The sequence below is a fragment of the Carcharodon carcharias genome, chromosome 23, assembly GCF_017639515.1.
Source record: "Carcharodon carcharias isolate sCarCar2 chromosome 23, sCarCar2.pri, whole genome shotgun sequence".
NCBI classification, from domain to species: Eukaryota; Metazoa; Chordata; class Chondrichthyes; order Lamniformes; family Lamnidae; genus Carcharodon; species Carcharodon carcharias.
The window spans coordinates 28,803,636-28,831,274 of record NC_054489.1 but is presented as its reverse complement, the minus strand read 5'-3'; the positions used below and the strand labels follow the sequence as shown (position 1 = coordinate 28,831,274).

The window sequence follows — 27,639 nt, the reverse complement described above, 5'->3', positions numbered from 1 at the left end:
TCCAGCCGACCTCTGAGTGCTAGCGTCCAAGATTGTCCCTGCCCCCACCTGCTGTGGAAGAGATTGTGTGCTGTACTCACCAGATTGTGATCCCAAGGCTGTTCTATATCTAGGTCCCACCAAGGTGTGTCGCTGCGCTGGTGGAGGGTGTGGGTAAGGGCCACGATAGGTCATCTGAGGTGCTCTATGTGCTGGGGTCGGGGTCAAGGTTGCCTGAGGGTGACGTGTCAGATGTGCCTAGGAGAAATAGTGGAGATCATTAGTGTTTGGCAGCCGCATTACACACAGAAGAGTAGACTCAGAGTAGCAATGAGAGAGGGATAATATGGTGCAGGTTCCTTATGTGGGCTATGGCCGCTGACCACACCATCACCGTGGGAACAGTCCACATCCTCTCCGGCCAGCTCCAACACGCGACTCTTGAATGGAGTGAGGAACATGATGTCCGGCATTCCACCCCAGGTCTGTGACATTGTGCGATCTTGCCCTGCATAAAGACAGATAGAAAGACTTTGAGCAAGGCACATGCCAGACCAAATGAGAAGGATGGCAGGTGTGCGTGTGAGCTAAGTGGAGACCGTGGACGGGATGAGGAGGTGATCTGCAGAAGAGATGAGGCCAGATGGAGATGTGAGGTGTATGTGTGAGAGCATGAGTGGTGATGTCCCTTGAGCTGGCAGTGAGTGAGATGCCAGTGAATGTGTCACGGGCTTGTGAGTGTGTGAGTTGAGATTGATGAGATGGTTGCCTTACTTTGGCAGCATGGATAAAAACATTCATCCTTTTTCTGCACTGGATGGCCGACCTCTTGTGTACAGTGTTAGCACTGACCAGCTCTGCCACCACCTCCCAAGTCGGAGTGGTGAGACTGATGGGCCTCCTGTGGCCAGAGCATTGAGAGAGCAATGATGTGGTGCAGGATCGTGGTGGGCCTCCATGGCGTACAAAAGGCACTCCAGGGTTGCATCACCAAATCAGGAGGGGGGGCTGAACCCTTCTTGGCTTTTGGGCCATGTCTTCACTGGAGCAGCCCTGGGCTGCAAGCATTAAGAACTGTGCATGTGGCTGCTGTTTAAATATAGCGACTGGAGTGAGGAAGCGGCGAGGTAACCATGCAGCCGGCAAATCTGAGGCTGCCCATCAGCGACACAGCATGTTGCCCATGACTGCATAATTTAGGAGGCAGGAATGGGACGATACAGCAGGAAAACCCGCCATTGCGGCCAAGGGGTAAAACATTGTTTTCATGCCCACTACCGCACTTAGTGCAATTCTGGGACGATTCCACCCGTAGTTTTGATGTCCAGAAAAGTCCATGGGTTTGGAAACTAAGTTTGAGAAAGGGTCGAGCCCTCAGGAAAGCAAGGAGCAGGCATGATTGGGGGATGGGCAGTGGTGGTTTAACCAAAGAGTTAACCTGCATATATTACCAGATGAAAGGACACAGATCCCTTTGATGTATTCAGTAGTGTAGCAGCAGGATTATACAAGTGTTGTAAACATGCCAAACCTTCTCTCACAGTTGCTAGCATTTGTTAAAGGTGATTACTTTAGTACTGTGCACAGTTATTTCCTAATTTAATGCACCCACACTCCATTTTCTGTTTTGAAAATTAAATTTTCAAGTGTTTACAAACAGCTCCATAATTTGTGAAGCTGCTCTACATTACTTTTGCATGTTGTTAGCAGCAGCATTTAATTGGATAGATTAGATTTTCTGGTATACTTGTGCCTGCACTAGGGTGAAGCTTGTTTGAGAGCTGAGATAATTTGTTTAATTAGAGAAAGTAGGATAGGAACAGGAGGTGGAAACCACCCGCTCCTCTAATTAAGTGCCTTTTCCAGACTTCTTGTCAGCCAGAGGGAGCAGGAGTGTTTCTTGCAGACCTGAAAAGGAAACTTCGGTCCTACCCCTGCCAAACCAGCCTCTTTTATCTCCCCTGGCATGATCGCTGACCCTTCACCCACCCTTAATCCTGCCTACACTCTTCCAGCTCCAATGGCCTCTTCTTTCCTTCTGCCTGGATCACCGACCATGTCCAGATCCCGATTGCCTGGGGCCATTCCTGAGGGTCCTGCTGCTCTTGGCAGCTGACCTGGTTGTCAATTCTGTGAGCTGCCAGGCAGGATACAGAGCAATAAAATAATAATGAGGCCCATGACTTTAAGTTCAGCAGGATCTCCACATACACAGCCTTGGCTGACTTCTCAGTTGTTTTGAGCCTCCTCCTTACCCTTCCCATAAATACTGGGATCCTTCTTTCAAAGCTGAAAAGTCGAATTTTTCCAGATTTCCCCAACTATTCAGGGCATTGACACTATGCTGTCTTCTGCTCTGTCTCCAACACTTGAATATCTCACTGGAGTCTCTGTGGCCAGAATTGGATATGGTTCTCAATTTGTAGCATGAGCCAAGCATGAGGCAATACTATACCTACATCTTGGAGCCAGGTCACTCATTAGTAATGTACCTGTAGATACCAATTTGAATGAGATATCATTGAATACCAGTGTATTAAATGCAGGTTGTTTGTGGTGTGAAATTTAATTTTATGGAATCACAGAACCATAGAATGGTTACAGCATAGAAGGAGGCCATCATTGTAGCCATGCTGGTCTTTGCAAAAGCAATTCACTTAGTATGCTGCCCTGCCTTTTCTCCATAGCTCTGAAAATCTTTCTCTTCAGGCAATGATCCAATTCTCTTTTGAGAGCCAAAATTGAATCTGTCTCCACCTTACTCTCAAGCAGTGCTTTCCAGATTCTAGCTGTTGTATATTTTATATCTTGGAACTATGCAGAGATGACACCAGTTTCTAAAGTGTGTAACAGGTTTTATTTAGTGCTTTGAAACGTCAACTCCTTGCTTCAACTCTGGATCCCAGCTGTTTCTACAGCTTGTTTATTTTTCCCTGAAACCATGCCCAGACTTAACTAATCAATAGTAAACAGTCTCACATAATCAAAGACATAACAATGGAATATTACACTAACCATTCCCTGTGTAAAAAAAGCTTTTCCTCATGTCGCTTTTGCTTCTTTTGCCAATCACCCTAAATCAGTTTCCTCTAGTTCTCGATTCTTCCATCAGTGGGAACAGTTTCTCCCTCCAGGCCACTCGTGCTTTTGTACACCTTTTTCAAATCTCCTCTCAACCTTCTCTTCAGTGATTTTTAAAAAAAAAATTCTAGGGCAATGCTGTTTTCTATCACCAGAAATCAATAGTATGCGCCATCAAATTGGTGTTCTGCTAGAAACTATTCCTGGGTGATCATGCTGGGATTTGCACTTTATATGAGCCCAATCTTAATGGTCCCAGTTCCCTGTGGGCTTCAATGATGTCATTTATTTTAGGCATCACTGTTTTGTGTCTTCCTTAACATATGAAATCCAACTAATTGTGACCAACTAACAAGAGAGTGTGTCCTCCCCTTTTCTGTAACACTGCCAAAATACTGCTTTTAAAGGCAGTGCACAAGTTCAAACCTGACATTTTCAAACTTAAACGGACACTCTGGGAAAGAAGTGAGTTGTTTTATAAAGCATTATACAAATACAAGTTTAATCATATTCCATCCTCTCTTTATCCTTTATTTCTCTGACTGCGAAGTTGTTTAGCCAAGTACTTTCTGAATTATGAAAAGGATCTGGTATTTAAAAACAAAAAAACTGCGGATGCTGGAAATCCAAAACAAAAACAGAATTACCTGGAAAAACTCAGCAGGTCTGGCAGCATCGGTGGAGAAGAAAAGAGTTGACGTTTCGAGTCCTCATGACCCTTCGACAGAACTTGAGTTCGAGTCCAGGAAAGAGCTGAAATATAAGCTGGTTTAAGGTGTGTGTGTGGGGGGCGGAGATATAGAGAGACAGAGAGGTGGAGGGGGTTGGTGTGGTTGTAGGGACAAACAAGCAGTGATAGAAGCAGATCATCAAAAGATGTCAACGACAATAGTACAATAGAACACATAGGTGTTAAAGTTAAAGTTGGTGATATTATCTAAACGAATGTGCTAATTAAGAATGGATGGTAGGGCACTCAAGGTATAGCTCTAGTGGGTTTTTTTTTTAATAATGGAAATAGGTGGGAAAAGGAAAATCTTTATAATTTATTGGAAAAAAAAAAGAAGGGGGAAACAGAAAGGGGGTGGGGATGGGGGAGGGAGCTCACGACCTAAAGTTGTTGAATTCAATATTCAGTCCGGAAGGCTGTAAAGTCCCTAGTCGGAAGATGAGGTGTTGTTCCTCCAGTTTGCGTTGGGCTTCACTGGAACAATGCAGCAAGCCAAGGACAGACATGTGGGCAAGAGAGCAGGGTGGAGTGTTAAAATGGCAAGCGACAGGGAGGTTTGGGTCATTCTTGCAGACAGACCGCAGGTGTTCTGCAAAGCGGTCGCCCAGCTTACGTTTGGTCTCTCCAATGTAGAGGAGACCACATTGGGAGCAACGAATGCAGTAGACTAAGTTGGGGGAAATGCAAGTGAAATGCTGCTTCACTTGAAAGGAGTGTTTGGGTCCTTGGACGGTGAGGAGAGAAGAAGTGAAGGGGCAGGTGTTGCATCTTTTGCGTGGGCATGGGGTTGTGCCATAGGAGGGGGTTGAGGAGTAGGGGGTGATGGAGGAGTGGACCAGGGTGTCCCGGAGGGAGCGATCCCTACGGAATGCCGATAAGGGGGGTGAAGGGAAGATGTGTTTGGTGGTGGCATCATGCTGGAGTTGGCGGAAATGGCGGAGGATGATCCTTTGAATGCGGAGGCTGGTGGGGTGATAAGTGAGGACAAGGGGGACCCTATCATGTTTCTGGGAGGGAGGAGAAGGAGTGAGGGCGGATGCGCGGGAGATGGGCCGGACACGGTTGAGGGCCCTGTCAACGACCGTGGGTGGAAAACCTCGGTTAAGGAAGAAGGAGGACATGTCAGAGGAACTGTTTTTGAATGTAGCATCATCGGAACAGATGCGACGGAGGCGAAGGAACTGAGAGAATGGGATGGAGTCCTTACAGGAAGTGGGGTGTGAGGAGCTGTAGTCGAGATAGCTGTGGGAGTCGGTGGGTTTTTAATGGATATTGGTGGACAGTCTATCACCAGAGATTGAGACAGAGAGGTCAAAGAAGGGAAGGGAAGTGTCAGAGATGGACCACGTGAAAATGATGGAGGGGTGGGGATCATTTTCACGTGGTCCATCTCTGACACTTCCCTTCCCTTCCTTGACCTCTCTGTCTCAATTTCTGGTGATAGACTGTCCACCAATATCCATTACAAACCCACCGACTCCCACAGCTATCTCGACTACAGCTCCTCACACCCCACTTCCTGTAAGGACTCCATCCCATTCTGAGTTCCTTCGCCTCCGTCGCATCTGTTCCGATGATGCTACATTCAAAAACAGTTCCTCTGACATGTCCTCCTTCTTCCTTAACCGAGGTTTTCCACCCACGGTCGTTGACAGGGCCCTCAACCGTGTCCGGCCCATCTCCCGCGCATCTGCCCTCACTCCTTCTCCTCCCTCCCAGAAACATGATAGGGTCCCCCTTGTCCTCACTTATCACCCCACCAGCCTCCGCATTCAAAGGATCATCCTCCGCCATTTCCGCCAACTCCAGCATGATGCCACCACCAAACACATCTTCCCTTCACCCCGCTTATCGGCATTCCGTAGGGATCACTCCCTCCGGGACACCCTGGTCCACTCCTCCATCACCCCCTACTCCTCAACCCCCTCCTATGGCACAACCCCATGCCCACGCAAAAGATGCAACACCTGCCCCTTCACTTCTTCTCTCCTCACCGTCCAAGGACCCAAACACTCCTTTCAAGTGAAGCAGCATTTCACTTGCATTTCCCCCAACTTAGTCTACTGCATTCGTTGCTCCCAATGTGGTCTCCTCTACATTGGAGAGACCAAATGTAAGCTGGGCGACCGCTTTGCAGAACACCTGCGGTCTGTCCGCAAGAATGACCCAAACCTCCCTGTCGCTTGCCATTTTAACACTCCACCCTGCTCTCTTGCCCACATGTCTGTCCTTGGCTTGCTGCATTGTTCCAGTGAAGCCCAACGCACACTGGAGGAACAACACCTCATCTTCCGACTAGGGACTTTACAGCCTTCCGGACTGAATATTGAATTCAACAACTTTAGGTCGTGAGCTCCCTCCCCCATCCCCACCCCCTTTCTGTTTCCCCCTTTTTTTTTCCAATAAATTATAAAGATTTTCCTTTTCCCACCTATTTCCATTATTAAAAAAAAACCCACTAGAGCTATACCTTGAGTGCCCTACCATCCATTCTTAATTAGCACATTCGTTTAGATAATATCACCAACTTTAACTTTAACACCTATGTGTTCTATTGTACTATTGTCGTTGACATCTTTTGATGATCTGCTTCTATCACTGCTTGTTTGTCCCTACAACCACACCAACCCCCTCCACCTCTCTGTCTCTCTATCTCTCCGCCCCCCACACACACACCTTAAACCAGCTTATATTTCAGCTCTTTCCTGGACTCGAACTCAAGTTCTGTCGAAGGGTCATGAGGACTCGAAACGTCAACTCTTTTCTTCTCCGCCGATGCTGCCAGACCTGCTGAGTTTTTCCAGGTAATTCTGTTTTTGTTCTGGTATTTAAATCCTGGCTGCTTTTTATTTACATTATTTCAGATCTGGAATTACAAGTTTGCCAAATGTTAGTTTCTGGCACAATTGAATAGCTTCTTTTGCAGTAATGCACAGCCACCGACAGTGATTCTCTCCAGGATTTTCAGGCCTTATATCATCTGTTTGATTCTTTTGCCTCTTTGAATCCCTTTCACAGATCTGCTGCCTATGATTATAAAGCAGTTCTAAAAATAGACACCATACACTGGCATACTTACACAAAGGTTTGGTTTTGGCATATGTCCCCTGACAACTCCAATTACAGCATTCTCTCCCCAAAGGTTAATGAAGTCAAGAGCATTATTTGGCTATGTGTGGAAAGATTATAAGATAGTCCTACAACCGCCCCAGTCTCAGCTCATATCATGATCGAACCTGATGTCAAATTTACTTTTTAAAATTGATCTTAAAGGGGAAGAGAGTGCCAGCATGAGAGTGACTGAATGTATTCTTTTCCGGCAGTTGAAAAAGCTGACAGGGCCAGACCCAGCAAAGCTTTTCGTTCTGCAGCACTGCCTGTGAAGGTCACAGTAAATAAAAGCATAACTTGTTATGCAGGTCCACACAGCTCACTCACTGAGCAGTTTCCTCATCTGTATCAAAGGCAAGGAAAAAGTAGTTGCAAATTCCTTTAAGACAGACATTTTCATTTTTGTTTTTACTTTTGGAAAGTTAGTTACAGGCAGTTGAATCTTCTGTGTTTTGTCAAGCCTCCCTGTGTAGCAGGTAGCTGCACAGTCCATTAGACTCATTGCACTGCCAGATGGTTTAGAAGCCTGAAATAGTGAATTGAGAAGCACTTTGAAAATCGGGACCACTTGGAATAAACAGCATTTCAATTTCATTGTGGTACTTCGTTTGCCTTTAAATATAGAGGTCATAGTGTGGTCTTAAGTATTGGTAACTTTGTGATACATTCTGATTCAGGGTGAACAGGGCTTGGAGGGTGCAACTGGGAGTCATTTTATAAATGATTTGTCAAGAGTTTATGGACAACTTGATCTTGTTGTCCTGTTTAGTGACAAGCAAAAGAAGAGTTTTTTTTTTAGAAAGAACACAACGTTACATTCTGGTAAAGAATATTATAAATAGCCATCCATGAAGTGGGCCTGTACTTGTGTGTCCTCTGTTCTGCTTTGTAAAGGCATGGATGTTATTCTACACAGCAATAAACTGTAACTTAACTGTGGATTACTTTTTACTGCCGTTCATCCACTGTTATGGTGTTAGAAATGAAAAGGGAAAGCATGCAGAATTTTGATAACCAATACAAAAATCAAATTTAAAATAGAGAGAGAGAGAGAGATTTAATAGTGTCATGGTGAGTGTGTATTTAATATTGCTGGCAGAAATTTGTGCCTAGTGTGCCTAGTGACAATGCAGTTTTACTGTTATTTTATCTTAACGTCAGCAACATACCATAGCCATTGCCGGCTTCTTCATTCTGCTGTTAGCAATAATTCAAAATCACTGCACATTTTCTTCATTTGAAACCGTGCTAAAGTAACACAGAAATTTTTCAGAAACAGTTTAACTACTACACCAAAAATTGTGCAGCCGTCTCACAGTCTCATTAATGTCTGACAGTGTCTGTTACCTGGGAGCATGCTGAAAATGTTGACAGTGATCAATGGGCAAAGAAATGACAGGTGAAGTAGGAGAGGTCACAGCAGAGTACAAAGACAGTTCAGTTCTCCAGCACTGGCAACATCTTAATGAGCACATGCATCACAATGAATAGCGAATCCACCAAAGTGCAGATTTGCGTTTGAATAAGAACCGAGAAAGCAGCTGCCATGACAAGAGCTAATTTTTCTTTCCTTGCTTACTTTACAGACTTGCTGGCAAAGATGAACAATAATTGTCTCTGCAAGACGCCGTGTTATCTAACGCGCTACAACAAAGAGCTGTCCATGGTAAAGATTCCGAGCAGAACCTCTGCAAAGTATCTTGAGAAGAAATTTAACAAGACTGAAAAATACATTTCGTAAGTATACATTCTGATATTACAAGCATCCCTGCTATTTTCAGAAAAGCAGCTAGCAATTTCAGATCACTTCCATAGCTTGAAAGTGTGGCCATGTTCTAGCTTATAATCAGGGTCTTTTCTTCAGCAGCATTACCAAAGTTATTCCAATGCTTCATGTATTCTGTGCAATTTAATTTGCATACTGTGGATAATCTCCTTCTAAACCCCAATAAGAGTGACAACACAGTAAAAAAGTGCAGAAACAATAAAACAATTTTTGTACCTTCCTAATTTGGACTGTTTCTCATTTATGTAAAAAAAAATATCCACAATGAATTGCCAAGATGTCTAAGTTACATCCCAATGGACAAAGTGCATCACCATCAAAACTGTCTCTGCTTCATACATGTAACAGTTTTTATTCATTTGCAACTGGTTAATGATCTATTAATGAACTAACAGTCTTTTCATTCTCTCTCTCTCAAAACCTTACCTTGCTTTTCCCACTTTGCCACTTGATGACATTCCCATGTTGTCAAGCCAGGTAGTTAGACAACTGTGTAATTGTCTTAGGATGTCCACCCAGTTTGCTTTCCCACCATTTTCACAACCTCCCTTGCCTTTCTAACAGGCCTGCTTTCCTCTTACGCTTTTTCCCTAATTTTTGGCTCTTGCTTTAGAATACTATGGGCCAGATTTTCTGCACCCACCTGCCGCCAAAATCTTCCAGTCCCGCCGCAAGTCAATGGACTTCTGGCCAGGGTGCTACCTCGCAGGTGGGTCCTGCCTGCAACAGGGCTGGAAAATCCCAGCCGATGTCTATGGCCTACCCTACATTATGAAATGCCTGACATGAGAATAGACCAACTTCACAGCGCTGGAAGGCACTCATTCACACTCCTGCTTCTCTATCTTTCACCATGCATAGATTTTCCTAACACTCATACTAACAGCTTCCTACTGCTACCTGGCTTTAACGCAGATTGAAATACTATTACTTGCTTTTAAAGGACACTTAGCATAGAAAATGCCCACGGATGCTTCACAGAGGGGAAAAGATATGTAGTTTTATTTAGAATCATATTTTCATCTGTTCCTGCTTAAATCTTAATTTTCAACTAAATTAATTTCCTCCTCCTTTTACTTTATTGGTTGTTATTCACCAGGTTCTTTTTTTGAGTCCTCTCCTGTTTTCATAAATTGATCAAATAGCAGTCAAGTGACTTCAAACAATTTTACGCTATATTTATTTTTATTTCTAGTAATGTTATGACCAGGTGAGGAGGGGTGAACTGGCTTCCCTCTATTCAACCTCCTCGGTTGGCCACAAAAAAGGTTTGAGTTTCTTTTTCACAAGGATATGCCATTTCCAAATCAGAATGCATTTGACTATTTAAGTTGTGATCAATAAGGATCTAATTAAACAAGGTTTTCTTGAGCCAAAGAAAGAGTAAATTTATTAACCACTAAACCCGAGAAAAATAAGAAGAACACAACGTCAAACGTTCGGCCCTGGTGCAGTCATTCAGACCCACACACAAACACACAGGTATCAGAACAAGGGGAGTTAGAGTCCAGTAAAAAAAAGTAAAAGAATATACAGTTAATTGTCCTTTGATTGTCCTTGAAGTGTAGACTTTGAAATGCTGTGACTAATTTAGGTTAACTGGTTTCTTGGATGCAGCCAGATATAGAAGGTATTGTAATTATTGTAAGATCTCGGTTTGCTGGCAGGTTTCTGGTAGAATTGGCTTCTCAAACCAGATGACACACTTATTCCAAAAAAGTGAGAGGGAGAGAGAGCTGCCTTCAGCCTGTTTCCTCTGCTAAAGACTTTCTTGACACAAACTGTGTCACTTCCTATCTCTCTCAAGCGGTTGGGCAGCCTTGTCTTGAAATATTTCACCCATTGTGTATTTCCAAGAGGTTATGGGTATGTATCTGTGGCAACCACTATTTCAATAGCCAGAACTTTGCATTTTTAATGTCTCTTCCTTAGACAGTTACAAGTTTCAATGGGTGTCTGGATTATAGGAAATGTCTCTCTTCACAAGCCCCTAAGGGTGATTTGCTTGTTTCTCACCTTCACCTTGGAATGTGGTCTTGCATTTTAAGCAGTTTTCTCTGCCTCATTTCAAATTGCAAAACGTCTAGTCAGTTGAAAGTTGAAAAATTATATTTTCAAAAATAAAGGGGAATAGCCTCGTGACAGTCATTACAGATTCATTGTGCCAGGAGCTGAATTCCTTTCCTTAAAGGAGGCCAGACTGATCATCAGACGTTCAAATCAACTACTACAACTACTACAAATCAACCAAACTTATAATCATTTAGCCAGTTTTCTTTCAATTGTTACACTTAATTATGCTATAGAAATCTGAAAATGTTGAAAATGATTAAGGATCAGCGTATAAGGCTGGCAGCACCAATTCCTGAGAGATCACTGCAAAGTACATCAGGGTGAATCAAAATAGAAAGACTTATGACATATTTTGGAGAGCCATCTTTTTCAATTCACAGAAAAAATAGAATGGCTTCCCAATGTCGCATTAGAGAGGGGATACTACAAAATGGACGTTAACGCTTCTGTGTTGGCACTTGGTGTTGCATTTTGGCCGTTCTTTGATTTATTTTTAGTGCACAGGCACGTTTGTCTCTCCACCTCTCGCTCTCCATTACCGTCTGTCACAAGAGGTTCTGCTGAATTTCGTTGAAAAAATTGCATTAACTCAGTCAGCAGCTTGTATCAAGGATAGGTCAGCAATGGCACCTGAAATACTAAATGGACAGCTTTTCACATACATAAACAACAACTGCTTATATTTATATAACACCAAGCCACATAAGGAGAAATTAGGTCAGTTGACCAAAAGCTTGGTCAAAGACATAGATTTTAAGGAGTGTCTTAAAGGAGAAAACTGACATAGAGGGACGGCAAGGTGTAGGGAGAGAATTCCAGACCTTGGGATCTAGATAACTGATGAACTAGGCAAATGGTGAACAATTATAATTGGAAATGCACAAGGATCCAAAATTGAAGGCTGCCAATTTCTCTGAGGGTTCTGGGTTGGAGGAGATTATACAGATAGGGAGAGGCAAGGCCATGGAGGCATTTGAAAACAAAGATGAAAATTTTAAAATCAAGATGCGGCTTGACTGGAAGCCAATGTAACTCATCGAGCACGGGGGGTGATAGGGGATAGGACTTGTTGTGCATTAAGCCATAGGCAGCAGAGTTTTGGATAACCTCACATTTACAGAGGATAGAATTTGGGAGACAAGCCAAGAGTGAGCTGGAATCTTCTGGAGGTAAAGAAAGCACAGTTTCAGCAGCAGATGAGCTGAGACAAAGTCAACCAATGGAGGTGGAAATAGGCAGTCTTGGAGATGACTCAAATATGAGTTCAGAAGCTCATTGCGGGATCAAATGTGACACCAGTATTGTGAACAGATGGGCTTAATCTCAGACTGATGCCAGGGAGAAGGATGGAGTCAGTAGATAGGGAACAAAATTTGGAGCAGGAACCGAAAGCAATGGCTTCAGCCTTCCCAATATTTACTTGAAGGAAATTTCTGCTCATCCAGTACTGGATGTTAGATAAGCAGTTTTATAACTTAGCAACGATGGAGGAGTCAAGGGAAGTGTTGGTGAGGTAGAGGTGGGTGTCGTCAGCGTATATGTGAAAACTAATACCACAATGATGTTGCCAAGGGGCAGCATATAGATCAGAAATAGGAGGGGGCCAAGGAAAGATCATTCATTCAAAAAATAGACATTTTCTCAAGAAACCAAAAGTCACGCAAAGTTCTGTCTAATTTCCATTTGCTGTGCCTGGTCAGCTTGTTGCATTGTGCAGGTAGTTTAAGATTGACATGTGACACATTCCTGATTGTTGAGTGGAGCTGAGAGGAAATATTGGTCACTCATACAATATACAAACATACATTTATCTGATATTTAATTCAGAAAAATATAAGGTACACAAGGCACATTGCAGCTCCATATTTCAGCAAATAATTTCTTTTTCAATTTTAAGCGCAACTTTAGATATGCATATTCTGCCATCCCATTTCTTTAATATATTGTTCTTGCTAGAATGGAAAATACAATAATACATGTTCCCTCAGATCTTTACTGAGGAAAATTAATCAGAATGGCTTCAGACCCACAATATCAGAAGGGCAGACTATTCCATTCATTTAGGCTCTGGTTTTCGTAGTCACGACTACGAAAATAATCATAGGGGAGAATTTTTCCTATGGCGGGTGGGCTGGACAGGAGCGGGTGGGGGCAGGTGTGGAGCCGATTGCCACCCACAGTTGGCTGTGCGCCACTATTTTATGGGCGTGTGCCAGGTTCAATGAAGCGCCCTCTCCACTTTGCCCTGGGACACTAGCCATTGTTCTAATTCCTGCCGGGGTGCTAGTATCTGCGCTAGTGCCTGCCTGGCAGGAATGGTGTGACACCGGTGAGACTTCAGGCCCCTCAGGTGTGAGAGGGGGGCCTCTGCTGCTCCTCCTCCCGGCCCTGCCCTTAATTGGCCAATTAACGCCCGCCCAGCGAATGAGTGCAGCAATCTCCCTGAGGCACGGAGCTGCCTTAGGGGGATTAAGTAGATAATAAACTTTTTTAAAAATGAAGTAAAAAATACGTAAATATGTCCCCTCATGTGACAGTGTCACATGAGCTGGGACATGTTTGCAAAATGCATTTCATTATTTTATAAAACCTTCAGGAAACCTCATCCCATCCGTGGAATGAGGTTTCCCGAAAAACGCGAAGGGCGCTTAAGATTGGACGGGCAGCCTTGTTAATAAGTTAAATTATTTTTTTAATGATCTTAATAGGCCATCGACAGTTCGGCGGGCGCGCAGCTGCCTCTGGTGTGCGGCCGCCCAACGAAATATTGGAATGACGCACAATGATGTCGGGACACACGCACGCATCACGCGTCATCTTATGCATCGGCAAGTCAGGCCTGCCCCCGCATGCTAACGGCAATATTCTGCCCATAAACTATTAAATTAATTTCTATATTTTCTTCTCATTCATGCACTTCTGCAACAGTACATAATACACACAAATGGGTCCTACTTAATTACATATTTCTAAAGTGTAGACCTCTATTCAGACCGGCCTCCAGAGCTGAATAGTGATGCAGCCTTTTTAGAGTTATACTGTGTGAGCCTTTCTTTTTCTGCTGTTGTTACCTTATTTCCTGCAGCTTCTTTTCGGGCAGTTTCAGGTGCATGTCTAAAAGTGGGAATGTAGCTTCTCTCACCATTTAAAATGGATTGTGTTACGACACAGCAGTTGGTAAAGGCTGAGTTATTTAAAATCCCAGAGGGAAACTTTAAACAAATGTCATAACCTATGGGCTGAATTTTCTGATTGGCGGGGGGGGCGGAGTGGGAACAGGCGCAGGTTGGCACGGACCCTGATGAGCAGGCCAGTCTTGAGGGTAGGCCAGTGGAGCAGAGACTGGAGAGAAGGGCAGTGGGACAGGCCAGGCCGGAGGGTAGGCCAGCGGAGCAGGTGAGGCTGGAGAGTTGGGCGGGGTCCAATTTTCACCTCGTTTCTCGGCTGACTGCCTTGCTGCCCTCCTCGAGGCCCAATCATCTAACAGATATAGTTGACTGTCTCCCTTGGGAGATGGAGCCTCCTTCGGCACTGCACCTCAGACATATTGAGGTAGCTGGCTTCACCGCCTGTATACCCTGGCAGCAGGATAGTGGCGCCTTCTGTGGCCCCTTCCGCCTTGGTCTACTTCTTGCCTGTTGTGCCTGCGCCTGTCCTCCCAAAGGTGGCTCCCCTGGAGGCTGAATGTGCACTCCTGGCCTCCTCCCCCTTCTAGCCCTCCCTCCCTCCTCAGAGGAGCTGCCTGCAGTGAACAGTTCAGCTCCCATTCCCAGGCTAAGGGAAGGCTTCCTGAAACCTGCAGGCCCAGAAAAGATTCCTCACTGTAGAGTGCTGACCTGAAGGTTAAGAGATCAGACAAAGCAGCTGGGATACGTTTTGAAGTACTGCAGATCGCACAGGCAAGTTTCAAAAACTTTCATAGATAAATGCTTGACAGAGCACACTCGCGACCCCAGTGAGCCCTCTTATCCCGACTGTGGATGAGGTCAATACGAATGTGTCCTACCCGCCTGCCCGTTGCACCCTTGCACCGAGCCAAAGATCACACAGGCGCCGAAAAATCAGCATCGATTGGCACCTCAAGGGCCTTAACTGACCCGTTAATTAATGGCGGGCATGCGCCAGATATCGTCATGCTCCCGCCCAGCAAAATATCGCGATGGCGCATGGTGACGTCAGGCCGCTCAAAAATGAGGTCATTTTACACGCAAACATGCGAGGCCCATCCCCTCATGCCAAAGGGAAAATTCAGCCCTATATCTTCAATTGGTATTTTTTTGAGTTGCAGCTCTAATTTCAGGAATAAGATCACCAGTTCTTGAGAGGTTTTTATGTCAAACTAAATGAGACGTTTATTAATTTACAACAAATTAAACACATACACATGGCTACAAATTACTACTATCATAAATTTTAACAAATTCCCAAATTAATCTCCACTAAGACAACAATGACCAATAAACATAACCAGACACCAGGCAAAGCATTTTCACCTTACAAATTCAAAATGAGGTTCCTTTCAATTTGATCCTTTGCAGACAGTTGTAGGCTTACAGGCTTAGATCTTACATGCCTCTGTCCTTCACACACAAATTCAACTCAGGTTATACCTAGCCTTCTCTTTGAATGTAAATTCTCATGTATCACCAGGACCTTTGAATTCCACCTCTTCTAACAATAAAACCCCTTTCATAGTACCAATTTTATTAGTAATATAAACATATTGCTTGGTGTCTCCTAGCTAGGTGCAAGATTTCACTCCCACCCTTGAATTCTCTATTCAACAAAATGCAAATGCACCCTCTACCTACTGCTTACATCTCAAAACTACTGTACATCAAAGCACCCAGACTAGCTGGCTATAATCCAATTAACACACACACAGACTAAACCTCTATTTTAAAGAAATAATTTCTAATAACATTATATACATTAATATCTCTTCCTGATAATTGCAATATATAAACAAAGTCAGTATTTCAAAGTGTAAACTTCTCGTCGCGATGACTCTAGTGCATGGATGTGGAACTGGTACCAGGTCCACTGGCACTATTCAGGCAGGTTGCCCATTGCGAATTTGCGCCCGAAACTGATCCTACCTCTATTGGCCTCAGAAAGTCTGATAGGTAGGGGACTAATGAGGACTGTAGCCAGCACTTCCAATTTTGAAGCATCAGTGCTTCCTTATGCTGCTGGAGCTCTGACAGCTTTTAAAGATTCCGTGTCTATTGTTAAATACATTTCATGGTGAGGTAAATAAATCCCTCTATTAACCTAGCCCTCTTTAAACCCAATTATCTGCATTATCTCTGATTGATTTGAACTGAGGCTTTTTAACCCAGTGTGCCTCCCAATCTGTGGCCTGACACCATCAAGGCTATTAACCTGGGACTAGACTATATTGGATCCAGGTCTCTGATGTAGCAAGAGATCATCTAAACCACTGCTGAGTCAGTCCATTCAGAGAGTAGTAAAATACCATGTGGGAAGCAGCAGTTGAGTGTGAAGTAATGAATAATACTAATAGCATTTGAATAACTGGAAGTTGGAATAAATAGCATGTGCTAAAATAGAAATACGTGGTTTCTTGGAGACAAGCTTTGAATGGGTTTTACCGAATAGTTTGAATACTCAGAAATTAAATGATTTAAACTATTATAATAAGCCCTATTGCTCCCAAGTCATTATGAAATGCATATTAGTAGAATCTGGAATAGCACAAGGATAGAAATCCCACTCCCAAAAGCTTGTTTGACTCAGTTTGAACCAAGGTCTCAAAAGGTCCCAGTTCAGCCAGTCAATGAACTGTTGGAAGCTTGATGGACAGAGATGTTGTAATATTCACTTTGATATTTATGTTGGATAGTCTTTCTGACTATCAACACAGAATTGAACAATTAACTTACAAAAGGAAATGTGTGGAATAGAAATACTTGTGAGATTCCGGGAGGTGGGAGGGGAATTTGTTTGCTATTTGCTGTTGAATTCTACATAGATTTTTACACTCATATTTACATTCATATCACAAATAGCAAAAGGGAAATGTCTGCTGTCATAGTAAATATTGCCAAAAATGTATTTATTTTATGTGTGGCAGAGGCTCTGTAATTAACAAATGGCAAAGTTCATGCCATATATGGTTCTCATATTGCTTTGCGAAAACATAAATAAACTTCCCTGATTAGAATGGAGTTTCCTACACAGAACCTGATTGCTGTAAACTTGCGCCGCGATTACCAAGGGCAATGCTTATGGTGAATAAGTCTGTTTTTAATTGTTGGAGGTTCCAGGATTTTTCCAGGAGTTTGCATTTTGTGCAAAAGCCAGTGACCTTGATGACTATGATGTTGACAGGACAGTCATAAACAGTGAGATTCAGTATGACTTGATTGTTACAATGCACCAGATGGATGGTGCCAGCAGGCTTTTTGTAGCATTGATGCCATAGAGAACTTCGCACCAGTCTTTTCCATCCCAGTTACTGATTATGAGAACAAGTTGTTTTAAACGTTGTTAACTGCCGGCTGCTTGCAACAAAAGTAGTTCCAATTGGACTGTGACATTACCCACATAAAATAAGTCTCCCACTCGCTTGAGGAAAGTGGTAATTTCTGCTACATAATGTCCCTCTATTTGAACATGTACGGGAGACACAAGCAGATTTGGTCTGAATGAATAGAACAGAATTACATGGAAACTGACAATGGTATTTTTCAGCTTGTTTGGACTTGCGCACTTGTGCTATGCAGCCTAATGCTGGCTTTGTGATGCAGTTTGGCACAGTGCTGTATCAGAAATAAGTAGGAATATTTGATTACAAATGGGAACAACTTTATTTTAGAGAATTGAGGTGGTAAACAGAAATGTGCTCACACCTGCGTACTTGTGAAAGTGCTCAAGCATTCACATCTACATTCACATTTGTGCTTGGCCTAAATAGCCAAGTGGTTATGGTACTGGGCTTGTAACCCCAAGATCAAGAGTTCAAATCTCACAATGGCAAACTATGAAACAATGTAACTTCATCTGAAACAGATGGAAACGTGTTTGTACTCGAAAGAGTTACATTCACATTTGTACACTTACATTCACACTTGTGCACTCATGCAAGTGGCTTTCCACTAAAAACATCTCATTTGCTTTTTCCATTTTTTTGTTGCAGGGAGAATATTTTAGTGCTGGACGTATTCTTTGAAGCATTGAACTATGAAACTATTGAACAGAAGAAAGCTTATGAAGTGGCAGGCTTACTTGGTGAGTGATTGGATTTAATGAGCTGCACTGAGTGTCCATTAGTGCCTCCTTAAAAGGTGCAATTGGTCTTTCTTAGCCAACAAGGGCCATCTTCCATATCTTGAGCAAGTTATAAATACAATCCCTCCATGGAACATTACTCATTTCCTACAGCATTAGAGCAGCTTCTGATGCACTAATTTAGAAAGTAACAACAAACCTTAGAAAAGAGAATGTATACATCCACTGAGTAGAAGCAGGGGAGTATTGATTGACCCTTTCACCAGCAAAAATCTATATTGATGTACTTTTCTCTTCTGAGTTTCTTCATAACATTTGAGCCTCCAGTCTGCCCACTGCCTCCCCATTGACCCAATTCACATGTGTCAAAATGCAACACATTGACAAAGCAGCGGCAAGTTTCCTGAGTTTCCATTGCTAGTGTAACATTGGGGTAGAATTTTGCAGTGGCAGGATTTTCCGTCCCGCTGAAATCAATGGATGTTTGAATGGCTCACCGAATTTTACAGCCCCAGCCCTGCTGCAACGTAAAATTTCGCCCTCAGTACGTTTGACTTAGATCAATAAGCTGAAGTAACTGCCAGGATCGGATGATACAGGCAAATTTGATGACCCATTGACACAGCGGAAATGGGGATTATAAATACAGATTTCTGCACCTGCCATACTTTGTAAAGTTTTTTTTTAACTATTCTACCTACACAACATGAGCTTGCTCCTCACTATTTCTCACAGGATCAGACCAGTGCCAGACTTTCAGAACCGCTGATCCACTATCTGCAGTCAGGAGCTCTGAGGAGCAGTTATCTCATTCCCAATGGGCATACTCTTAAACGTCAACATAACAGAGGGGGAGCACCACATGATGGAGTAAAGACAATTCAAGTACTATTTATTTCAAGAAGCATTACATCACGTGTCTACACTGAAGTCTTCTGACAGGATGTTACATTGAGACTGACTCCACCTACTATCAAGATGTTAAAGATTCTCTGACACAATTTGAGGGAGACTAGGAAGTTCTCCCAGTGGTCTGGCCAATATCCACTCTTTAATCAATCTCACTAAAAGAGATGAACTCATCATTTGTCCCTCACACTGTTTGTGGGGCCTTCCCATGTGCAAATTGGTGGCTACAAAATTTGCCTACATTACAATGATGACAACACTTCAAAAGTACTTAACCGGCTCTGAGTCACTTTGAGGCAACCTGACGGTATGATAGGCCCAACATAAGTGTGAACTGATTTTCTATAACTATTGGTCAGAGGTTGCATTGTGATCTTCACTGCACTTCTGAGGGTGAAATTTTGATGGAGCACCTTAGCAAAATGAGTAAAGTATCAAAAACAATCTTATCCATGCACGTCTAAACCAAACAGTGAACTCAAAACAAGCTTGAAAAGTTTTTGGCAAGCCACAAATCGTCAGAGAGCACACATAAATGGCATAGTTTGTCTCAAAGGCTGATGTAATTTTACAGCTCAACACATATCTAGGAAAATTGTTCCTTATTGCTGCAGGGTCACCTGCTCTGAATTACCCCTGTTTAAAAGCTCATTAATATTTGAAAGCTTGAAGCATATATCACTTGTAAAAAGCAGGACAAAAGCTGCTTGGCTCAAGAACGTGTATTTTATATGCTGACTTTACCTCATTGCTTGAAATTTCTTCCAGTATATGATAATCACAATCCAACACATAAAACAATAGTCGATTCTGTATTCCACAGGATCCTGCGCAACTACCTGAAAGAACTTGTTTTTTTCTCTGCCAAAGTTGAACTGACCTTGAGCTTTCTTCATATGAAGAAGAAAAAGCTGTCAAGGATCTGCCACTCACCTTGCTGCCCTCTTAACTCCAGATTCAGGCTTCATCTGAGATTTTTTTTATATATCCTTCTCCACGCAAGAGGAATTGTGAATCCCCTGAGATAGACCACAGCTGCTCTGAAGGAATATCTGCACAGATTTTAATGTGGCCTTACAGCCCCAATGTTTCAATGATGGGAAAAATGGTGTTGAGCTGCTCCAGTGCACAGGCCTGCCTATCCTTGTAATTTCCTTCCCCTAATTTAAATAAGCATTCTCATAGAGTTTGCCCTCCAGCAGATGTCACTGGGAACCAGAAATCCATCAAAGCACCCAGCGGTTAAAGGACTGCAGCTAGCTATTAAAGGGGAAGTTGTAGTGACAATAGGGAAGTGGAGCAATGGATCAGAGTGCCACGACTGAGATATGTGAGCCAAATTTGACATTGGAGACATGGATGTCCCGCTGTAGGAAATGCACCAAAAAGACAAAAGCCGCAGTCTGGGACTGAAGATTAATCAGCTGTAAATGTATATTTACGAGCTGCTTCAAATGAGGATGTCAGCTGAAGCCTTCAGACTGCCTGGAAAATAAGAAGACATTTCCTGGCATCTAGAAAAATGCAATAAGTCTGCTCTTCACTTACGCGCGCAGTTCTTGTTGGGCCCATCAAGGATGGTACAAACCTAAGTTGGGAAGCTGGCTGTTCCATTTCAGGCTCTTTTTAAGCAAACCTTTTAATTGTTGATAAGTTACATGGCACACTTGTCTTGCAGGTGGACATGGAACCGCAACTGCACATGGCCCAGCTCTGCCACTGGGGAGGTAGTTTCTCAATGAGATCAGCAGTGGCTCCATGTCACTAGCAGAAACATGAAAACTCAGAGCTCGGATATTATGTAATTTGGCAGTTCTTTTGCTAAGATATCTCCAAATAGCTTTTGGAGCACTGGCTTATTTAAACACCAATCTTTTATTTAATTGTTGAAAACAGACACATATATCTGTGTGTCTCAATCATGCAGAAGCCATTAGCTGTCATGTTGTTCATTCATGTGAATAATTACAGACATAATTGTGTCTTGCTCAGAAATCAGTTTGTTCGGTACTGCCTCCTTTAACGATGCACAGCAGTGAAATTGAGCTTGTCTCACTAGCCTGCAAGCTTACCCCAACTTTCTGAGGGCCCTGTTCTGAATTTGGTTAGTTTATGATTGCCTCATCCTCCTGTTCTTTTATCAGAGAGATCCAAGATATATTTTTGCATTAAAAATGACTAAATTCCACGCATTTTGCAAAACTAAAAAAGGGAATCTAGAGATTAGCACACATTGTCTGGCTATGTGCATTATGTGACTTTCTAACTTAAATCGTGTAGTTACTCTTGCCCACATTATTAACCTTTTTGTTTATTTTTTCCTGGGATGTGGGCTTCACTGGCTAGGCCAGCATTTATTACCCATTGCTAATTTTCTTAAGAAAGCGATGGTGAGCTGCCTTCTTGAACCACTGCACTTCATATGGTGTAGGTAGTTCTACAGTGCGGTTAGGAAGGATGTTCCAGGATTTTGACCCAGCGAATGTGAAGGAATGGCAATATAATTCCAAGTCAGAATGGCGTGTGGCTTAGAAGGGAACTTGCATCTAGTGGTGTTCCCATGCATCTGCTGCCCTCAGTGATAGTGGTCGTGGGTTTGGAAGGTACTGTCAAAGGAGCCTTGGCGAGTCGCTGCATTGAATTTTGTAAAAGGTACACATTGCTGCCACTGTGTGTCGATGGTAGAGGGAGTGAATGTTTATGGTGGTGGATGGGGTGCCAATCAAGCGGGCTGCTTTATCCTGGATGGTGTTGAACTTCCTGAGTGTTGTTATAGAGTCATAGAGTGATAGAGGCTTACAGTACAGAAAAAGGCCCTTCAGCCCATCGAGTATGCGCTGGTCAAACAAGTACCTAACTATTCTAATCCCATTTTCCAGCACTAGGCCCATGGCCTTGTATGCCATGGCTTCATAAATGCACATCCAAATACTTCTTAAATGTTATCAGGATTTCTGCCTCTACTGCCCTTTCAGGCAGTGAGTTCCAGATTCCCACCACCCTCTGGGTGAAAATATCCTTCCTCACATCCCCATTAAACTTCCTGCCCCTACCTTAAATCTATACCCCTTGGTTATTGATCCCTCCACCAAAGGGAAACGTTCCTTCCTGTCTACCCTATCTATGCTCCTCATAAGTTTATACACCTCAGTCACGTGCCCCCTCAATCTCCTCTGCTCCAGGGAAAATAACCCCAGTCTATCCAATCTCTCCTCATAACTAAAACTCTCCAGCCCAGGCAACATCCTGGTAAATCTCTGCACCACCTCTGGTGCAATCACATCCTTCCTATAATGTGGATTCCAGAACTACACGCAATACTCTAGCTGTGATCTAACCAGCGTTTTACACAGTTCCAGCATAACATCCCTGCTCTTATATTCTATGCCTCGGCTAATAAAGGCAAGTATCCCATATGCCTTCTTAACCACCTTATCTACCTGTTCCGCTACCTTAAGGGACCAATGGACATGCACACCATGATCCTCGGTACTTCCCAGGGTCCCACCTTTGTCGGAGCTGCACTCATTCAGGCGATAGCCGTTATTCCATCACACTCCTGACTTGTGCCTCATAGATGGTGGATCAGCTTTGGGGAGTCAGGAAGTGAGTTACATGCCACAGAATTCCTAGCCTCCAACCTGCTCTTGAAGCTTCAGCATTTATATGGCTGGTCCAGTTCAGTTTCCGCTCAATGGGAACCCCCAGGATGTTGATAATGTGTGATTCAGCGATGGTAATGCCATTAAATGTCAAGGGTAAATGGTTAGATTCTCTCTTGTTAGAGCTAGTCATTGCCTGGCCCTTGTGTGGCCCAAATGTTACTTGCCAGTTATCAGCCCTAGCCTGAATGTTGTCCAGTTCTTGCTGTTTATGGACACAGTATCTGAGGAGTCGTGCATAGTGCTGAACATTGTGCAATCTTTAGCGAACATTCCCACTTTTGACCTTATGATGGAAGGGAGGTCATTGATGAAGCAGCTGAAGATGGTTGGGCTGAGGACACTACCCTGAGGAACTCCTGCAGTGATGTCCTGGAGCTGAGATGACTGACCCCCAACAACCACAACCATCTTCTTTTGTGCTAGGTATGACTCCAACCAGCAAAGAGTTTTACCCCGATTACCGGTTTTGCCATGGCTCCTTGATGCCACACTCGGTCAAATGCTTCCTTGATGTCACTTTCACTCACCTTTTCAATTCAGTTGTTTTGTCCATGTTTGAACCAAGGCTGTAATACTGTCAGTGTCCCTGTTGGAACCCAAACTGAGTGTCAGTGAGCAAGTTATGGCTGATTAAGTACCACTTGATAGCACTGTTGATGACACCTTCCATCATTTTTCTGATGATGGAGGGTAGACTGATGGGGCAGTAATTGGATTGGTCCTGCTTTGTATTTACAGGACATACTAGGGCAACGTTTCACATTGCTGGGTGGATGCCACTGTTGTAGCTGTACTGGAATAGCTTGGCTTAGGCTGTGACTAGTTCTGGAGCACCACTCTGCAGTATTTTTGCCAGAATGTTGCCAGGGCCCGTAACCTTTTAAGTATCTAGTATCCAGTACCTTCAACTATTTGATATCACGTAGAGTGAATCGAATTGGCTGAAGACTGGCATCTGTGCTGCCGGTGACCTCAGAAGGATGCAGGAGATGGGTCATCCACTCAGCACTTCTGGCTGAAGATGGTTGCAAATACTTCAGCCTTGTCTTTTGCACTGATGTGCTTTCATTGAGGATGGGAATATTTATGGAGCCTCCTCCTCCAATTAGTTGTTTAATTGTCCACCACCATTTCGGCAGAGTGGACTTTGAACTTTTACAGTTAATGAAGGTTCAGTGCAGTTCACAAGCTACAAAGGTCTTCCATGACTTCAGGTCATTACAGAAAGCATCAGTAACAGTGCCAATGTCTATCTGTGTTCTGTGCATCACTGTTAGTTGCCAGGGGCATATTTAGTTCCTCCACATTGGCTTACTGCTCTTCAGCATCTTTGTTGTGAATAACATCATTTAATAATAAAAAATTGCAGAATAGAAAATAAGAAAAGAAACATTTTGCAAGGAATGAGCATTGAATTATTATATTTAAATGCAACCCTGTGTATTAAGAATTTCCCATTACCTTCATGTTACACTCCTGAAAGCACAGAACATTGACACTGGCTAAGGTGCCACTCTTTTCATGCTACCCGCCCTCCAGAACCTCACTCAAGTTGCCACCTTTAATGAATCTGGAGTCAGTAGCTATTTAAATATGTTGAGCACCAAATCTGAACCTAATCCTTCCTCACCTGGTATTTGTGAGTTTTCCAGGTGGGATCTGTGGGAATCCCTTGGCAATGGATGGCAATCCCTTGGACCCTAACTTCTTTTCCTTTCCACATTCCAGGACCTCTGGTGCATGCTGTAGCTCCCATCAGACCAGGATTGGAACTTGGAACATTTCTCACCTGGATGGTTCAGGATGTTAGTGGGCAAAGCATTTAGCCATTATTGCATTAGGGGAGTTAGCATCAAGATATTTGTAGCCATTCGCAAATATAAATAGGAACTGCAGCCTCTCTCCTGCCTCTCATTATTTTTGCTGACAATGTTTTCTCCTTTGCAGGTGACATTGGTGGCCAGATGGGCCTGTTTATTGGTGCTAGCATTTTAACGATATTAGAGCTCTTTGATTACTTGTATGAGGTAAGATTCTTATGATATATTTTGGCACAGTTTGTTTAAAGTCAAATCATATCATACAAAATGATCTTCCTAGAACTGCTGTGCACCTTCCTATTCTGCCTTCAGATATCATGAATTACCTTTGTGCCTTTACATGATCAAGCACTTACAAAACATGCATTATTCATCTAGCGGGAAAATTTCCTCTGCTTTTTATCATGAAATCATAAGCTTAAGAATAAATAACAAGTCTACAATTGTATTACAAAGAGGGAGTGGAAGAAATTTGTTTTTTAAGTGTTGGTTATTGGGGTCTGCATTAAAATGATTAGCAAGTTGCCATGGGATTTAGCTAGAAATTACTTTTTATTAATGTATGAATTCTTAGCACATTGTAGATGGCATTGCTCTTCCATTTTAACTGAGCCATTATATCACTTAATATAAACTAATAAATGCTAGTATTGCACAGCCTAATTTCCAGGTGATGGTTATTTGAAACTTACTAATAAAAGGAGCTTCATCTCAAAATTAAAAACAGAAAGTATTGGAAAAACAGGTCAGGCAGCACTTGTGGAGAGAGAAATGGAGGTAACATTGAGTTGAATATGACTCTTCACCTCAGAATCCCCATTTAAAAATCAGTATTATAGAACCAATGATTGAGTCTCTTTCACACTGTCCCACTCAGAAACTTCTTGAAGGCAGCTCCCCAACTTAGGATCAGTATTGAGCATTTGTGAAAAAAGAAACCAAGATCTAAAAAGAAAGAAAATGGTAATCCTCTTTATATCATGTAGAATTACCTAGAATGTTCAGCACAGAAACAGGCCATTCAGCACATCAGTCTATGTCAATAATGGCACTCAACATGAACCTCCTCTCATTCCAATCATCATATCCAGGCAATGCATTCCAATGGTCAGGACCTGGAATGGACCGCCCGCAAGTGCGGTGGGGGCAGATTCAATTGTGACTTTCAAAAGAGAATTGGATCAATACGTGCAAGAGGAAAAGATTGCAGGGCTACGAGAAAAAGGCAGGAGAGTAGTGAATTGTTCTTGCAGAGAGATGGTACAGACACAACAGACCATATAGCCTCCTTCTGTGCTGTAACCATTCTATGATTCCATTTTTTTCTCCTTCACGTGTATATCTAACTCCCAGTTAAATGCATTTAAGCTATTCACCTCAAGTACTCCTGGTGGTAATGAATACCACCCTCTAGCCACTCTGGTTAAAGAAGTTTGTCCTTAATTTCTTATTGGCTTAGTAACTATCTTATATTCGTGGTCCTTAGATTTGCTCTACCCCACAAGTGGAAATATCTTCTCTACATCAACCAGTCAAACCCATTCATAGGGCAGGATTTTGCCCTCAGCGCAGTAAGTGCGGTGGCGCACACGAAAATTGGCTTTTAACCCACTGGCCACAATGGCGGGTATACGTGCCATATCATCCACTTCCTGCCTCATTAAATATGCACGCATGAGAAACATATTGGATCATCTAGTTCACTCGCCCCGCCTTGAGCTCAGCAATTCTCCACTCCGGGCGCCATATTTAAAGTGCAGCCGCGCACAATGTTCTCAATGTCCACAGCCCAGGACTGTTCCATTGAGGACATGGCCTTGAAAGCCAGGAAGACGGCAGTCCCCAAATTTAGTCTCGCCTCAGTGGAATGCCTTTTGGAAGCAGTCAAGGCCTGCAGGAATGTCCTCTTTCCCCCTGTTCTGTCCACAGGAGGTCCAGAAAGCTCGGCAGTCTGTTTTGAGAAGTGGTGACAGCGATGGTCAGTGCCAGAAGAGGTCAGCCCCCCAGTGCAGAAGGAGGATGATTGATCTCATCCGTGCCACCGGGATAATTCAACCATCTCATCACTTGAAATCACATATTCACAAGCCCATCACACATTCACTGGCATCTCACTCACTGCCAGCTCAAGGGACATCACCACCCATTCTCACACACATACCCTCACATCTCCACCTGGGCTTATCCCGTCTGAAGATCATGTCCTCATCCCATTTATGGCTCCCCTCACCACCCACACAAGCCTGGCATCCTTATCATCTGCCCTGGCATGCGTCTTGCTCACACCCTCTCCGTCTCTCTTTATGGAGGACGAGATCACGCACAATCGCAGGGAAAGGTCCCAGACTTGGGGTGGAGTGTCAGAACGCAGGTACCTCTCTTAGTTGGAAAGCCGAGCCCTTGAGCTGGCCGGAGAGAACATAGAACGTGCCTGCAGCAAAGGTGAGGTCGACGGCAAACACCCACGTGAGGATCCTGCAGCAGCTCATCTCTCAGACCACCATACTGTGAGTGCATTGTCCTGTTTTAGAGTCACCTGCCATGCACTAATTATCTTTATTTTCTTTCACAGGAACCTCAGCCAAGTGCCTGATGGCCTCAACCAACCAGGGCCTTAGCTTGATCCCTGGCAACGCCTTGGATGAGGATCCTGAGGACACCACTCATTGGAGTTTAGAAGAATGAGAGGCGACCTTATTGAAACATATAAGATCCTTAGGGGACTTGACAGGGTAGATGCTGAGAGGTTGTTTCCCCTTGTAGGAGAGTCTAGGACCAGAGGACATAATCTCAGAGTAAGGGGGCACCCATTCAAGACAGAGATGAGGAGGAATTTCTTCACTCAGAGAGCAGTGAATCTGTGGAGTTCTTTACTGCAGAGGGCTTTAGAGACTGGTTCATTAACTATATTCAAGGCTGAGACAGACAGATTTTTAATCAGTAAGGGAATCAAGGGTTATAGGGAAAAGGCAGGAAAGTGGAGTTTAGGATTATCAGATCAGCCATGAGCTCCTTGAATGGTGGAGCAGACTAGTTGGGCCGAATGGCCTAATTCTGCTCCTACATCTTATGGTCTTATGGTCTAAGGCCTCTCACAGTGCTCATCCACACCTTCCATCAGTGCAGAGACACATACCTCGGTGGGACATAGTTCTAGAGCAGGCTCGGGGTCACAATCTGGTGAGCATAACACAATCTGGTCCAGAGCAGGCAGAGGCAGGGACATCCAAG

At 43.5% G+C, this 27,639-nt stretch overlaps 1 protein-coding gene across 1 annotated transcript in view; it reads left to right on the top strand.

Annotated features, from left to right (window-relative positions):
• Nucleotides 1–27,026, top strand: part of asic2 (acid-sensing (proton-gated) ion channel 2) — a 460,284-nt gene extending 433,258 nt beyond the window's left edge. The window contains exons 6-10 of the mRNA XM_041173261.1: nucleotides 8,488–8,638; nucleotides 17,923–18,014; nucleotides 24,536–24,615; nucleotides 26,338–26,402; nucleotides 26,981–27,026. Coding sequence (XP_041029195.1) covers nucleotides 8,488–8,638; nucleotides 17,923–18,014; nucleotides 24,536–24,615; nucleotides 26,338–26,402; nucleotides 26,981–27,026 — 434 coding nt within the window. The remainder of the gene's footprint in view (nucleotides 1–8,487; nucleotides 8,639–17,922; nucleotides 18,015–24,535; nucleotides 24,616–26,337; nucleotides 26,403–26,980) is intronic.
• Nucleotides 27,027–27,639: the final 613 nt, after the last annotated feature.